We start from the raw sequence: 14,854 nt of genomic DNA, 5'->3' as shown, positions 1-14,854 counted from the left end.
TCGAAACAATTACTGCATTTGACGATCAAGTAAATTTTATTCAACGATGAATGGCCAGTCTATCATAACCATCTTTTGTACATTATTTGGAATAATAATCTATTTTTTTCGCAAGAGGAAATTATTTCTTGAGAATGTGGAGTGACATCTTTTTGTCGGCCGTTCATTCGTCAACGCATTGTGTAAAGTTCGATTTAAATGATACATCAAGCTTCCGTCGTCGGTAAAGCACGTCAACGGAACGTCAAAATTAGTTATATGCAGTTAAATAGAGGCGTTCACACATCAACGGCACGAAACGTTTTGACGTACGGGAAACGCATTCAATTTATTCTAACGGAAAGGTGACGTCACGTTGAAGTTCTGTTCCGTTGACGGAAGCTGATGTACGTTTTTTATCGTCATGTCTTTATATGCAGTGGGCAGAGTTGTCAGATGATTTTGTATGATAACGATATAACCATAAAATAGAAATCGGTATTCATCGGAGTGACGTATATGTAAGCAACTTCGACATGCAAATGTTATTTTACATACATTTAAGTTTATCTTGTATTTTGTGTGATTCAACTTAAGTGCTCAGTCTTTCTGCTACTCATCTCTCATCTTCTTTGTTTTGTTGATTTTTTGCATTGTTTTACCTGTTGTCAATAAGTAAAAAAAATTCACTAAGTCTAATCAGTTTCGGAATCAGCACAATGCGGAAAGATTTGATAGGGGAAGATGAGGGCATTTTTTAAATAAGATCTAGCAATATGTGATCTATGTCATATAAGAAGTCTATTATTTTGAAATCGGTATTCATTGGCATTAAAAATAAAAAAGAACGGTATTTTAAAAAATTTCATCAGTATATCGGTATTGAGTACGAAAATAGGTATAAATACCGAAAAATCGGTATATCTGGCAACTCACTGCTCCATGCTTTGAAAGCGTTCATAACTCACGCCGCAAAATTAGTTTCTCTCTTCGCATGTGTATGTTTCGTCGCTCATGGTAGCTCTTTCGAGCATACTAGCGCTACCATCAAAACAGTGGTATACATATGAAACAGTGGGATAATTATCAGTTTATAACGGGTCGGTGAAATCAATGTTTTTATTATTGGAAGTTCGCTTTTCATAATAGTTGAGAAGCTTTTTAGCATTAACACAATTAAGTTTTTTATTGCTGAAACAATCATGTGAAGGATATTAAACAATATTGAGAGTTGATGTGATCGATTTCCCGGTAAGTTCAGCTATCTTATTGTCGGATAACGTTAGATATTTTTAATCCATTTCAGGTGATTAAGGAACTAGTAAAACAATGAAATTTCGGAATAATCGATACGTGAATATTGTTATGGTATAATGGAACAACATGAACGATTTTCTGTACATGTATGGTTACCGACGCAAGAAAATGAACAGAATAAAATATATGATTAAACCAAAACTTAGCTATATTGGCTCACTAAGTGCCAGCGGAATTGCCTTGTTGATTAAAGCATTGTTACATTTAATTTTCAGGATGCTTTGAAGGTTTTCAGTCTTAATTCTGCTTCTGGGTTTAGTAAGTATGTTGTTGAAATAACTGAAATCTCTCTCCACGGAGCATTGAGTTGCAGCAGCTGCTAGCACAACTCTGCCCACACGCCATATCTCTTCATCGTCGAAACGCTTACTGGCCCAATGTTTGATGATGTTAAAATCTAGCGAGTCAGCATCGACTCGCTCTTGATGTTGAATTCTTCGCAATCGTTGTTCCAAAGCGTCCGTTCTTGCTGAAAAAGCACCTGCGCTGATTCTGGTGGTAAGAAAATGGTTCAAACTGAATTCATCAGGGGACTTCGGTGGTATTGCTTCAGTTGATAGTATTTTACTTGTAGACGGGGTCGTGGGAGCCGGTGACACTTGTAGAACACGGTTTATTTTTGAGGACAATACCATCAAATAGTCCTACGAAAGAAAACATTAACTTGATATTATATATTTGGTTTGCAAGTAATAGTTTACCACATTGCGTTCGTTTTGTTGGGCTGAAAACAACATCGAGCCGCTGAATGAAAATCTTGGGTCGAAAAAAACAGCTGCTTGGAAGGCGTAATTATTGAACAATGCTGCCTCTCGTGTTTGCATAGCCGTTATTATTGTTGTTTGAAACATATTTCCTTCCAAGCAAGTTATGCGGCCAAATGCTGTCATCCAATGACGGAAAAAGTCGCTCAGAGTGCAATTTTCTCTTTGTATTGCTATTGTGCAATTGTACAATGGTTCAAAAGCAGAATCGTACGATTCTATGAAATCCCAGAGGTTATCTAAATCTGTAATTAAATAATCGTTTGAAAATGATTTCTAATAACAATGCAAACGTATACTCACTTAATTCCTCGAATTCTAATCCAAGCTTCGTGAAAAAATCTTTTTGGTCGGCAAGGCTTCTAATCATTAAGTAAGTGGAATTCCAACGTGTTGCTCCGGGTATCGGTGGATATTTTGCTGTGGATAACTCAAAGAAGTTCCTGTATCTAGCATTTGGATATGCAGCTACCACTTTTCCAATGGCTTTTAATGGCGATTGGTGTGCTTTGCAGGCATCAGAAACCACAAGTTGCGTAGTGTGGGCTCCACAACGAATTCCGGCAGTCTGGGGTCCTATAGCATCTTCTAGATCTTTGAGCAACCCTTCAATGTCATCTTTTTCAATCTCCTCGGCATGATAAGGAATCAGCAAATCATTGTCCTCCTCTTCATCATCAAGCTCAAGTGTGTCCTTTTCCACAAGTTTGGTCATTTTTACCATATTACGTCCATTGTCGATGGTAATGCTATAAATTTGTTTCAAATCTATACCGTACTCTGCGAGCACACCATACAGGTCGTCTCTCAAATTGACCGCGGTATTCCGGTCATGTAACTCGAGCATTGCTAGTTTATAATAAGCTATATAATATTTCAACTCGATATATACTGCCCATGATCGCATATCAGTCCCATAAAGATAGGAAATCCCATAGAAAACGGGACAACTATGCGATCATGGGTAGTATAGATTTACTTACCAAGGGTACGTTTGATGAACGTGCCATCGGGGCATTTTTTTGATAATTGATGCCCATTATACTACGGTGCATTTTTGTAGCAACGTCTGTTTTGATCGAGATTATGTCGTCTGCGTCTGCCCGAATAAACGTATCGATTGAAGATGACACTTTCGTCACGTATTTTACTAAGTTTCTGCTATTTATTGTCATGTGCAGTGCTTCGCAATAGGGATCCACCAACTCCTTCATACCTTCCCAGCAGTGGCGTAGTAAGAAAATTTTTCGGGGGGGGATATGAAATTTTTTTTTGTGTGTATATGAAAAAATGTTCAAAAACATTCTGAGCAGGAAAAAATGTTCAAAAACCAACAACTCAGGGAACAGGTTTGGGTAGTCAAGGTAGGAAAGCTAGCTGTTGGTATAGAATAAATGCTCTTCCCCTACGAGGACAATCTGGGCGGCAAACTTCAGACTGTCTAATTTACTGAGCCCTTCAGTTCCCTTGTGCCATTCAGTACCACTTCCTCGTTGAGCTTCCGACTGGTTCGCGAACTACTCGGTCTAGTCCCCGACGATAGATCTAGCCTACTCCGACGAAAAGTTCCCCGGCGAGAGAAGTTAGAGCCAACCAGCCAGGTGCTACGGTCAGTTCGGCGATTCCGGTAGAGTGGGGCATCCGGTTTGCTGGTGGTGTATCGTTGCGGTCTACGCGGTCTCGTTCGCGGCGGTGAATCTGACTGTAAGCTAAAGGAGAGGTCCCAGACGAAAGAAGTTCTCCTGATACCGATTCTTATTTGGTTTCAATACTACAACTTCTTGAGCCCGTTGGCTCCGTAACCGGTGCTATTTAGCACCGCAACTCCTTTAAGGACATTATACATGCGAGCCACAACATAACTCCTACGCCACCCACACCCCTCTCCCCTGCCTAACCATGTATCTGACATGAGCAAATATAAAAATACGTTTTTCAACACACTAACCTTGCTGGTGTGCCACGAAACTGCTACTTAAGGAAGCTAGAATATTTTCCTATACAATCAATCCGAGTTTTTGACGGAATGCCATCTGTAGCTCCTATTTTGTGCGAAAATATCACCCCTCTTCACTTGGGGTTTCTTTTCGAAACACTCTTCTTATCGTTTTCATTGCACTTTTTCAAATGCACTTTTTTCACACATCACTGCAAAAACACTCGCGAAACTTTAATCGTTTACTAACAAAACTTCAAATTTTCTGCCAATGTGCAGATGACCAAAGGAAAATGTTCGGAAACTCTCATTTGTGCGTTTGAATTTTCACTTCAGATTTCAGTTTTTCCTAATGTAAACAAGCGAGTCGGTGCCTAGCAACGTGGCTTCCACATATCTTCACCTTAAGCCATTTAGTTCTCTTCTTGGGCCATTTAGCACTACTTCCTTGATGGTCCATTCAGTCCTCAGTTGTTCGCGAACAACTCGGTCTAGTCCCCGACGATGGACCTGGCCTACTCCGACAGAGAATTCCCCGGCGAGAGAAGTTCTCCCGAGATCGAGCCAATCAGCTAGGTGCCGAGGTCAGTTCGGCGATTCTGGTGAAGCTGGGTATCCGGTGCACTGGTGCGCCGATGACCCGCGACTTGTGGTGTCTCATTGATGTCTAATCCGTCTAGTCCCCAGCGGTGAATCTAGCTTACACTAACGGAAAGTTCCCTGGCGAAAAAAGTTTTCCCAATATCGATTCTGGGGAGCCATGGTCGGTCCGGCGAATTCGCATGGAGCGTGACGTCCGGTTCGCTGGCGTTTCGACGACTCATACTCGCTGCTCTGTTGCGGTCTACTCGACTAGTCCTCGGCGGTGGATTTAGCTTATACCTGCGAGAGTTCCCTGGCGGTGATTGCTCTCCCGAAATCGTTGTTCGATGTCTATTCCGTTGTAAGACGGTCATGCCATCAGCGGTTCTCAACCTTTTTCGTACCATGGACCCCTTAGATATCACACTGGGTTGCTGCGGACCCCCACAGATAAACATCAATTTTGTATGCTATCAATATGTCATTTTCAATTTGTTAGGAAACAAGATTTGAAATTTCAATATGCACTCGGAAAATACTCTCACCGTTATTGACACATCGTCCACGAAACCAACGATTTTCACTTTCCTGGGCAGCCGCAGTGATAAGACCCCACACTGATAGAATATATCCGTAAATCTCTAGGAATTAATTTCGTACAAACAACTTTCATAAAATATACGAATTTTTCGTACATATGATGAATCGTTCGTAGTTCTATCGAAACACTTTTGTTTATTATTATGAGTTTTTCGTGAAAACCACGAAATGACTTTCGCTAGCTTATTACGAAACAGCTTCATTCAGCAAACGAGTCGTTCGCTGTTATATACGAATATCTTTATAATATTTACGAGCACCATTCGTCAAACCGTCCACGTCAAAGGAGCAATATGGAGCAATTGTTGCTATTCGTCAGATAATTGTTGTTGTCTGACTATTTAGTAGTCGTATCCGTGTCCGCCGGTTGCAGGAAGATTTCCTGGACCTCTTTCGCTTCCAGTTGATTCAGAATCTGGAGCAGTACAGAATCAGTTGAGCCGTCGCGAACTGCTCGTTGATTTTGAGTTTTTCTCTGGCTGAGCGATATCGGTGTTGTCAAACATCGATCCTAAAAGATCGAATGCGACCAACGAATTCGTTTGTAATATACATAAACGTTTATCAAAATAAACGAAACTTTCGTTCATCAAGCGGCCATTTCTTCGAATCACAATAAAATCGATTTGGCCAGATCGATTTTTTTAAATTAAAAAAAACATCGATCTTAAAAGATCGACTGAAAACAATAAGAGGCCAATAAATACGAAAACTTTTCTAAGATAAACGAAAAGATTTCGTGCGACCAACGAAGTCGTTCGAAATATACACAAACGTTTATTAAAATAAACAAAACATTTCATTTCATTCACGAAAAATAATGTCGTTATCAACGATATCATTCGTGAAGTGTACATTAAATGTGTAAAATTTACGAAAGCTTTCGTTCACCATACGGCCATTCTTGTTCATGAAATGAACGAAACTTACTATTTACAATGCACGAAAATACTTAGTTGCAAAAAAACGACGAATGAATTCGTGCATTGCATGATTTATTATATTCACGAATTTATGTTATCAGTGCATCTTACATCCCATTCCAAAGTGTTTGACAGAGAATGGAGCTCTGAGTAACGCCCGCTGCGACTCGCATTGCCTTCATTGGGTTTTCTTTGATTTTAGTCACATCGACGCGTCTTTGAGCTCGTCGTTGGTCACTTGCCACTCGACTGTGTTACCTCCTTCTTCTTCGCCGTACGGTGTCAGTGACCAGGTAGTTGAATCGTGATTCGGGAAGAGACCCTCAACGATTATCTTTAGCTTTCCCGGGCATATTTCAGCTGGTGTCGACGGACCCTCGTCTTCGTCATGACGACTCAGTACGCGTCCCCCAGGGACTGGCGTTTATTTCTCAGCACAGCTACTTATGGCAATTGGCTTGCTAAGCTTGATCTCCTGTTTCAAAGAGTCCCTACCTTCTAGATACGTCGCTTGCGCTCCTCTCTCACTCTCCGATCTTGCGCTCTGAGCCCGCCTTCTGGATTTAAGACAAGCAGCGTATAGCATACTGAGTTACTCATTTAACCAGTAAGCTGCACGCCGTCTACTACATGGCCCTAGTTTTCGTGACATTGTAACGTCACAAGCCGTCACAATCCTTCTTGTAAGCCGTCAGCCGTATCAATGTACTTGATTCCGTTGTTCGCCGAAGTAACTCAACAAAGAGGTTTTCGTTAAAGGCTTTCGTCTTCCACTTTAGCTTGCCGCCCGTCCTTCTTCGTGCTGCAGCAGGGTTCCATTTAGAGCTTCCATCCCGGGAAATTATTTCCCGGGAATCCCGGGATTTTTGGATTTCCCGGGATTCCCGATTCCCGGGAAATTGTGTTTTCCCATTCCCGAGATTCGGGAATCCCGGGAAAAAGATTTTTAATTTATTCCAAAAAGCTTAGGTTCTGCGAAAGAAATTCTGTAGGAAATATTTTTACCGGCAAGCATTTGAAGTGAGTAGTGAATGCAGATTGTAGCGTTAGTGACGCGCGATACTTTCTTAAAAAATCGGTGAGTGTATGTTACAAAACTTGGGATGGTTTTTAGTGATATCATTCTTAACGCAAACGCTATTTAAACAAGGAATGTTTCTAGAACGTCTGCAGAAATATTTGGTCGGTTCATCGAATGCATATTTCGTCTTATTTGTTATACTGTAACTATAATATCTGTAAATTTTTGGATGTATGAAAAGAAATACATAACGTTGTATCTGTCCAATATTATGCGCATCCAAACTCTTTGAATGCTGTCAAGGATGCAGGCAGGATTTTTAAAGGGATACGATCAAGCAATCCATATACTTGCTCGTAACAGGAAATCGATAATAGGCTCCATCCATCGCTGCACAGTTCGTCCATTATCTGCTTGATTTTGATTCACACTTAATTCGAAATGATGCTGATCTTACTGTGACGGAAATGGATTCCATATATCACGTTTTCTCATTTGATCGGAAATAACTGCACACTACCCTGAAGCAGCTCGATCTTTTCATTCAAGATTACTAAAGAAGGTGCTTTGCATTAAATTAATTACATTCCATCGTATCAGAACATCGAATTCGAATTTTGGAGTAACTCCAGCAGCTGTGTTTAGTCCCAATTGTAATCGTATTTACCAAAATTTAGGTTATACATATAGCCAAGAAAAATCATCAAAGGAGTTGATGTTGCGTAAACTTATTGACGAGTTATCGAATGATTGAATGATGTATAGGCCACCAAATCGCCATTTTCTGACAACTGCCTTTAGGACAAATATACTTGAAATCAAACGGGTTTCAAAACTTTTCGATTTGTTCTTTTGTTTTCAAGAAAATCATTCACCTTTTTATTTTTCTTCTGTATTCCCGGGATCCCGGGATTTCCCGGGAAATTTATTATTTATTTCCCGAATCCCGGGAAGCTGAAAACCGTCGGGAAATGGAAGCTCTAGTTCCATTGGCCGATGCGGTAGCGAATCGCCTGGTGGCCTCTATGGGTATACTTCTCTCACACTCTCCAGTCCATGTTCGCCGTCAGTCAAGGACTACAGAATGTGGCGAAATTTCTTTCGGTACCGATATCCGTTTCGTGAACCATTAAGCTCCTAGCTCCTCGCTTCGCCGCGATCTACTCGTTATAGTCCTCGGCGGTTGAGCTAGCCTCCACAACGTGCCGACAGGTAGGTGTCGAGTCTGCAGCTAATTTTCACTACAAGGGAATTTTTTTACAAGATAACTTTTGCAAATGAAACTTTGAGAATTTCATTTAAAATATTAGGCATATTTTTGTTTAACATATTCAATTTTTTCAAATCTCTCCAAAATATTTCGGGGGGGGTTTCGTCCCCAAAACCCCCCCCGCTACTACGCCACTGCTTCCCAGTTTGCTGCACTGAAAGGTAACCCATGGGAAGCTACCAACTTCACCATACTGCCTAGAAGCCGTTCCTTGGTCATACGGATGGATATGTGTTTTCCCCTTTTTTCGGGCGTTGCGCGAAGTTTCGTTTCACCAAGATTCAGGTAGTTGTACTCGGTTGGGTGCATCCGCTCAATATGCCGTTTAAAATTTCCAGCAACGAATTTAACCTGTGTATATGGACATTCTTCTACCACATTACACTTATGTTGGCCATTCGGTAATTGTATTACCACTTTGGATAATATATCAGCCACTCGACATTTTCTCTTCAGTGGAGGATTATTTTCCATAGCTATTCAACCCTGATTCCAACAATTTTTATAACTGTTCTGTAGCAATAACACTGTTCACAAGAAATTTGTAGTATATACGTTTAAGATATAATTAAGTTTTGAAAATATTTATGGCAAGTAACGAAACGAATGTATATATGTACAGAAAAGAGGCTTCAATTATAGTTTTGTGTTGCCAGCTGCATGAATGCAATCACTTTAATTCATTCTCCCGTGAGTGGTTTGAGACTTGCGAGAGAATCTCACATTTCTTGAGCGTTTTTTCAAAACGTCATATCTGCAATGAGTTACTCTCTGTTTATACTTTCTCTTTCGATTTTTACGGCGTCACTATAACACTTTTCACTTATTTTACAGTACAGATCGAAAGACGGTGGTTTTAGCTAGCATATTATGCAAAGAGCTGAATGATAAATGTTAAAGTGACCGAATTATTAACAGAAGAGAAAGTAAACAAAGAGAGTAACTCATTGCAGATATGACGTTTTGAAAAAACGCTCAAGATTTTTGTTTTCCTGGAGCGTTATTCTCATCATACTTGAAATGACAGAAAATTTTGCTGCCAATATTATCCGGATAAATTAAATTTGGTTGTATCATGTGTTGGCGTGAGTGTATGAGAAACAGGATGCGTGTGTCCATCTTATCCGGAAAAGTTGATGTTAGGCTCATCATCTGATCGCGTGAGTGAGTGAGAAATACAATGCCTGCACTAGCACTTTGCGAAATCGAAAATGAGACAACGGGCTAGGACAAAGCAAGCATGTAGCAGAGCGTTTTCATTATTCTCTCCGCACGCTCGTTTTCGCTTTGAGATTCAGAATGATATTGGTAACTTCGATATTGAGCTTACTGCTGGGCAGGCATTGCATTTATCGCTCATATGAGTAAATGCGCCCGGATAGTTTGCTACTGCGACAATAAAAACTCACATTTTCACACGAAAAGTTATTGGTACTCACACAACTTCTCCGGATAAATACAACGTGTTATTTCTCCGGATAAATAAAACAGCCGGAGAATGAGAGAATGAGTTTATCACGGTATCCTTCTTGTGTTCCCTGCTTTGCTGTCGTTATTCCAAAACACGATAAAACAAGTCTATCATACTTCTTTGCCGCTTTTCTTTGTAATTAAGTGTATTTTTTTGCAGTTTTGATTGATTTCCACGAAATTAAAATTTTATCACCTTCTCCGGTGAGAAGGAAAAAGTCAAATAAATTTTATCCGGAAAATCATTCTTACGCTATTTGTGGAGACGGAGAATTTTGCGACTCATCTTATCTCGGAAAAGTTGGACATCGGATAAGCTACTTCTCGCGTGAGTGAGAGAGAATTACAATGCCTGCTGCTGGGGAAACGAAATTACGCTAGTAATGATATTTATTTGTCGATGCTCGATTATGTAGATTTGCGATCTAATGATGATATTGTAAGACGGAAGCCTGATCGGTGTGCATATTCCTCATTTTAACTATGTTCTAGTTGCATTATTAGATGCACATTGCATTAATTTCATTTAATGAATAAGAATTGCAAACTATTGAGCATGCATCTAAACGAAATTGAAATTTCGGATTGTCATAGGAAAACGAAAGTCGCTGCTACTGCTACTCGTTTTCGTAGAATCGAAAGAGGAGGGAACATCGCCTTTATTGTTTTATTTTTTCATACATTTAGCGACGAAAGAGGCAAGGAAAGGACGAAGATGAATTCTCTGAATTTCGTCGTTCATTGAATAGGTATGAGAATTTTAGGCTCTGCTCATGAGTAATGTAAATTGTTAATATAAAATTGGAATGTGATATCTTCAAAATCCCGGTAGAGAATACAATTTTTAATCAAATCGAATATTTTTATTTTAGCAAACTAACATTTTTATCAAACAGATCCATAAACTTTTTATTATGCTATTTTCACAGGTGGTTAAGTTTTCAGCTTACAAAATACAATGAACCGTATCAGTCTAACGAATAATACAAAAAACTTATAATTCCCAAATTTGCCACTGGCTCTTGTTCTGATATTTGCTCGAATATAAATGCAATAACCCTTACAATCTCTTACTGATTATTTTCGGATTCCTATTTTTGGTATACACTGAGGATTGCCGCTACAGACAGTTAAAAGCACTTTCACATCGCCGCACAGAAGTATTATTCGTAGAAAGGCTAAAAGGCCTTTTCCGACTGGCACATAACACTTGATTTATAGTTACCTAAATCTTAATATTAAAATACTCTGACTATCAATCAACGAGAATGTTCGCAGCAAATTGTCGAATAGTACCGAATATGCCTCTAAAATTCTAATGGTAACTATAGAAACCGCACATTATAAAAAGGGTCACGATTGTAAGTTAACAATTTGACTAGATCTTTATGCGCTTCGATGTTGGAGCAAATTTTGTTCCAGGTAAACACTTTTCCCATGGCCCAACCGGACCAACGTTGGCACCCTGCTGCTACTGCTATACAATCACTCTCGACGTCCGGATGATGGTGGTCGGCCTTCGGGTGGAAACTGTCAACGACGTGGTGAGCGTTCTCATGGAATCACTGCTGTGCTGGTTCCGCAGACGATTCCCATTGGCCGTCTGCCCACACCCGCTGTGGCTGTTTGGATCATCCGGGCTGACGCAGCATAGGCCGGATGAAAAGAGCCATCGGAATGGTGGAAGTCTTCTGTGGATTAGAAATGGGAAATTAAGAAAATGGAAAAATCGAAACATTAGTAAGGACGTGAATGCTAGGAAGGGATTTGCATACTTTAGCGTTCTAACGAAATGCGTCGAAAATAAGCAGTAGATCAGCGGATTAGCCGCCGAATTGAGCGGTGCTAGGCTTTGGATGAACGTTGCGATGGCAATATTGGTTTGCGTTTTCGGAATCTGTTCAAACACCTGCAGCAGATCGAACACGATGTAGGGCGACCAGCAGAGCACGAATACTATCACTATCACGATGGTCATCTTGACGGTTTTCACCTTGGCCCGTGGAATGATACCCCTGGAACTGGCACGCCGGCTGGCCAGGTCGGTGCTGCCGTTTCGATATCGATCTGTTGAATAGAGTTAAATTTTTATTATTTTATCTCACTTTACTGTTTACCGAAGCATTATTATCAATTTGATGGTATAAAATTCGTTCCTATTTTTAAGACTTTTTGCGATGGTCGAGTTTCATGTACCGATTTATTTTATATTCTGCTGCCTGAGCTTATATTCAGCTATTTGATGATATGACATTACATGCCAATTCTCAAATCCAGTGAGTATTTTGGCGTTAATATTATTTTTAATCTTATATAATGGAATAGTAGGAAAGTAAAAAAGGGTATATTAACATGTCAATCAGGGAGTTGTCTTTTGCTCATTTGTTCAAACTTGAATTGCCTCATGGCCAGCCGTGGCTATGTATTTTTTTACTGTATTTCTCTTCAGTTTTTCATCAAAACTGGCACAAAAAACTACATCGGAATATTTAAAACATGAAACCATCGAATTGAAATGCCTTACATAGCATCAACGTATTCAGGACGAGCAACATCAAATGTATGATGAATACAGTTAACAGTATACAATAGGAGGAATCGAGGTGAGCTTAAATAGGGGACAGTTGAACCAGTGCCCATTAGTAACGAAACAATATAGTTAGGACTTCAACAATAATGCATTTGTTTTATTTATATCGTGCCGAAAACTTCTACAATAGTCATCGATGTTAAATGAATGATTGAGTATTGGCTTTTGTCGCACCTCTTTCTTCTTCTCTATCTCGAAGTCTCACTTGGTTCATGAAATGACTCGACCTTTGGGCTTTGATTTAACTGTCGACTCTTCTCTTGCTTCTTGTCACCATCTATAACATTACCATTTAGCTCTCGTCCCCGTGAGCCCCTTAGACGCTGATTTTATGAACCATTGGGCTCCTGGTTGCGTGTGTCATTTAGCTCTTGGCCTTATCGCGATCTACTCGGATAGTCCCCGACGGTGAACTCACCCTACTCCAATCAATAGTTCCCCGACGGAGAAATTTTCTACCGGTTCCCGCTTCCTTGAGCCATTTAGCTCCCAGCTATATCGAGATCGACTCGGATATTATCCTACGCCGACTGAGAATTCTCCGGCAGCGAAATTTCTCTCGGTACCGGTTTTTGTTTCGAGAGCCAATTAGCTCCTATTTTTGTTCCGTTTCAGTCGGATAGTCCACGGTGGAGAATCTACCCACAGTGAATGTCCCGGTGGTGGATTTCTCCGATACCGATTTTCGTTTCCGTGAGCCATTTAGCTGCCCGCTCTGTCTCGATCTAGTCCCTGGTGATGGACCTAGCCTACTCAATAGGCCAGCCAATAGGTGCTGAGGTCCATCCAGCGATTCCGGGTGGAACATAACTTCCCGTGCGCTGGTGCCCCATTGACCCACGGCTAGCTATTCGACGCGGTCTACTTGGTCTAATCCTAGGTGGCGGATCTAGCCTACTCAAGAGCTACCCGGTAGGGTGTCGAGGTAGGTTCGGCGATTCTGGTGAAGCTTGACGTCCGGTTCGCTGGCACCCGACAACCCGCACCCGGTGCTACGTCACGTACTACTCAAATGGTCCTCGACGGTAGACCTAATAATTCTTCCGAGAACCGATTTGTGAATTCACGGCGGCGTTCTAGCCAAAAGCGTTACTTTGTTGGTTCCCTTGCCACTTTCTCTGCATCTCATAACCACTCTGTTGACACCGTCCCAGATAAGCTCGTCGTGGAACGTCTCTTCGACGATACTGTCCACTGTCCTACCAGGCATGCCCCTCCGGGCGTCTTCGAACCTATGTCATGTTCCAGCGTCTCTTCCACATTCACACACTCCGGGCAAAGGGGTGACGAAGCGTGTCCAAACCGATGCAGGTACTATGTTCCCAAGCAGACATATTTGGAATGAGTCGGTGGGTCCACCTTCCTTTCTCCGCGTTGTCCCACTCCTGTTGCCACTTAACCAACGGGTCCGCTCGGACCAGTCTCCTTGCATTACGTGCATATCGGAATCATTCCGGCAATTACGCATACCGCCTCCGACGATATCATTCTGTACGCACTCGCGACACGAACAGCCATTAGGCGAAACGTGCTCATCACCTTCATCTGATTCCGCTTTGAGTTCAGCGCAGCAGCCCAGGCCGGTATGCCTTACCTCAGTATTGAGGATGACACACCCGCCAGGAGACGTTTCGTGCTGCCTCTTGCTCCTCCGTGATTCGACATGATCCTTGCCAATGCGTTAGTTGCCCTCGCAGCCTTCTCACATACATAGTCGACATGACTGTTGTAATTTAGCCGATCGTCGACCATCATAAACAGGTGCTTCAGCGCTCGCATTAATGGGATGGATTGTTCCCCGACGCTGATCTCGATACGTTGGATTTTTGCTGGTACGCTGGAGCCCTGACCGTGACCCCAATCGACCTCTGTCCCTTGTTCGTTTCGTAGACCAGTACTCGGTTATGAAAGTAACTTTTCAGAACCCTTACACAGATAGTCCGGAACCCGCATACTGTGCAGCGCTACGGCGATAGTCCCCCAGCTAGCACTGTTCAACACGTTCTTCATTTCTATCGTTACCACGGCGCAGTAGCGATTACGTCTTCTCTTTTGCTTCAATACTTTCTCCGCGCTCGCGTTGACTGTGCAGATGGCGTCCACCGTCGATATCCGTTTCCGAAATCCGAACTGCCTCTGCAATAGTCCGTTCTCATTGTCAGCGTAGGTTAACAGTCTGTTGAGGATGACCCTTTCCAGAAGCTTACCAAGAGTATCCAGCAGACATATAGGCCGATACGATGCTGGATCTCCTGGTGGTTTCCCTGGTTTTGGCAACAACACTAGCTTCTGGATCTTCCGGGAAGTAGCCACCGTCCAGGCATTTCTGTAGAACTATCATGAACATGTCTGGAAACGCCAGGATAGCAGTCTTCAGTGCCACGTTGGGGATACCATCCGGT

General features: G+C 41.6%; 1 protein-coding gene across 2 annotated transcripts in view; it reads right to left on the bottom strand.

The window, feature by feature from the left end:
- Positions 1–10,739: 10,739 nt before the first annotated feature.
- LOC131683627 (cardioacceleratory peptide receptor-like) overlaps positions 10,740–14,854 on the bottom strand; it is a 307,350-nt gene continuing 303,235 nt past the window's right edge. For both annotated transcript variants that reach the window (XM_058965761.1, XM_058965762.1), the window contains 2 exons: positions 11,638–11,929; positions 10,740–11,553 (listed from right to left, as the gene is read on the bottom strand). In XM_058965761.1, coding sequence (XP_058821744.1) covers positions 11,340–11,553; positions 11,638–11,929 — 506 coding nt within the window. In that variant the 3' untranslated portion in view covers positions 10,740–11,339. The remainder of the gene's footprint in view (positions 11,554–11,637; positions 11,930–14,854) is intronic.

The sequence above is a fragment of the Topomyia yanbarensis genome, chromosome 2, assembly GCF_030247195.1.
Source record: "Topomyia yanbarensis strain Yona2022 chromosome 2, ASM3024719v1, whole genome shotgun sequence".
Taxonomy (NCBI): domain Eukaryota; kingdom Metazoa; phylum Arthropoda; class Insecta; order Diptera; family Culicidae; genus Topomyia; species Topomyia yanbarensis.
Note: the sequence above shows the minus strand (reverse complement) of the source record. Positions and strands in the feature narration are given on the sequence as shown.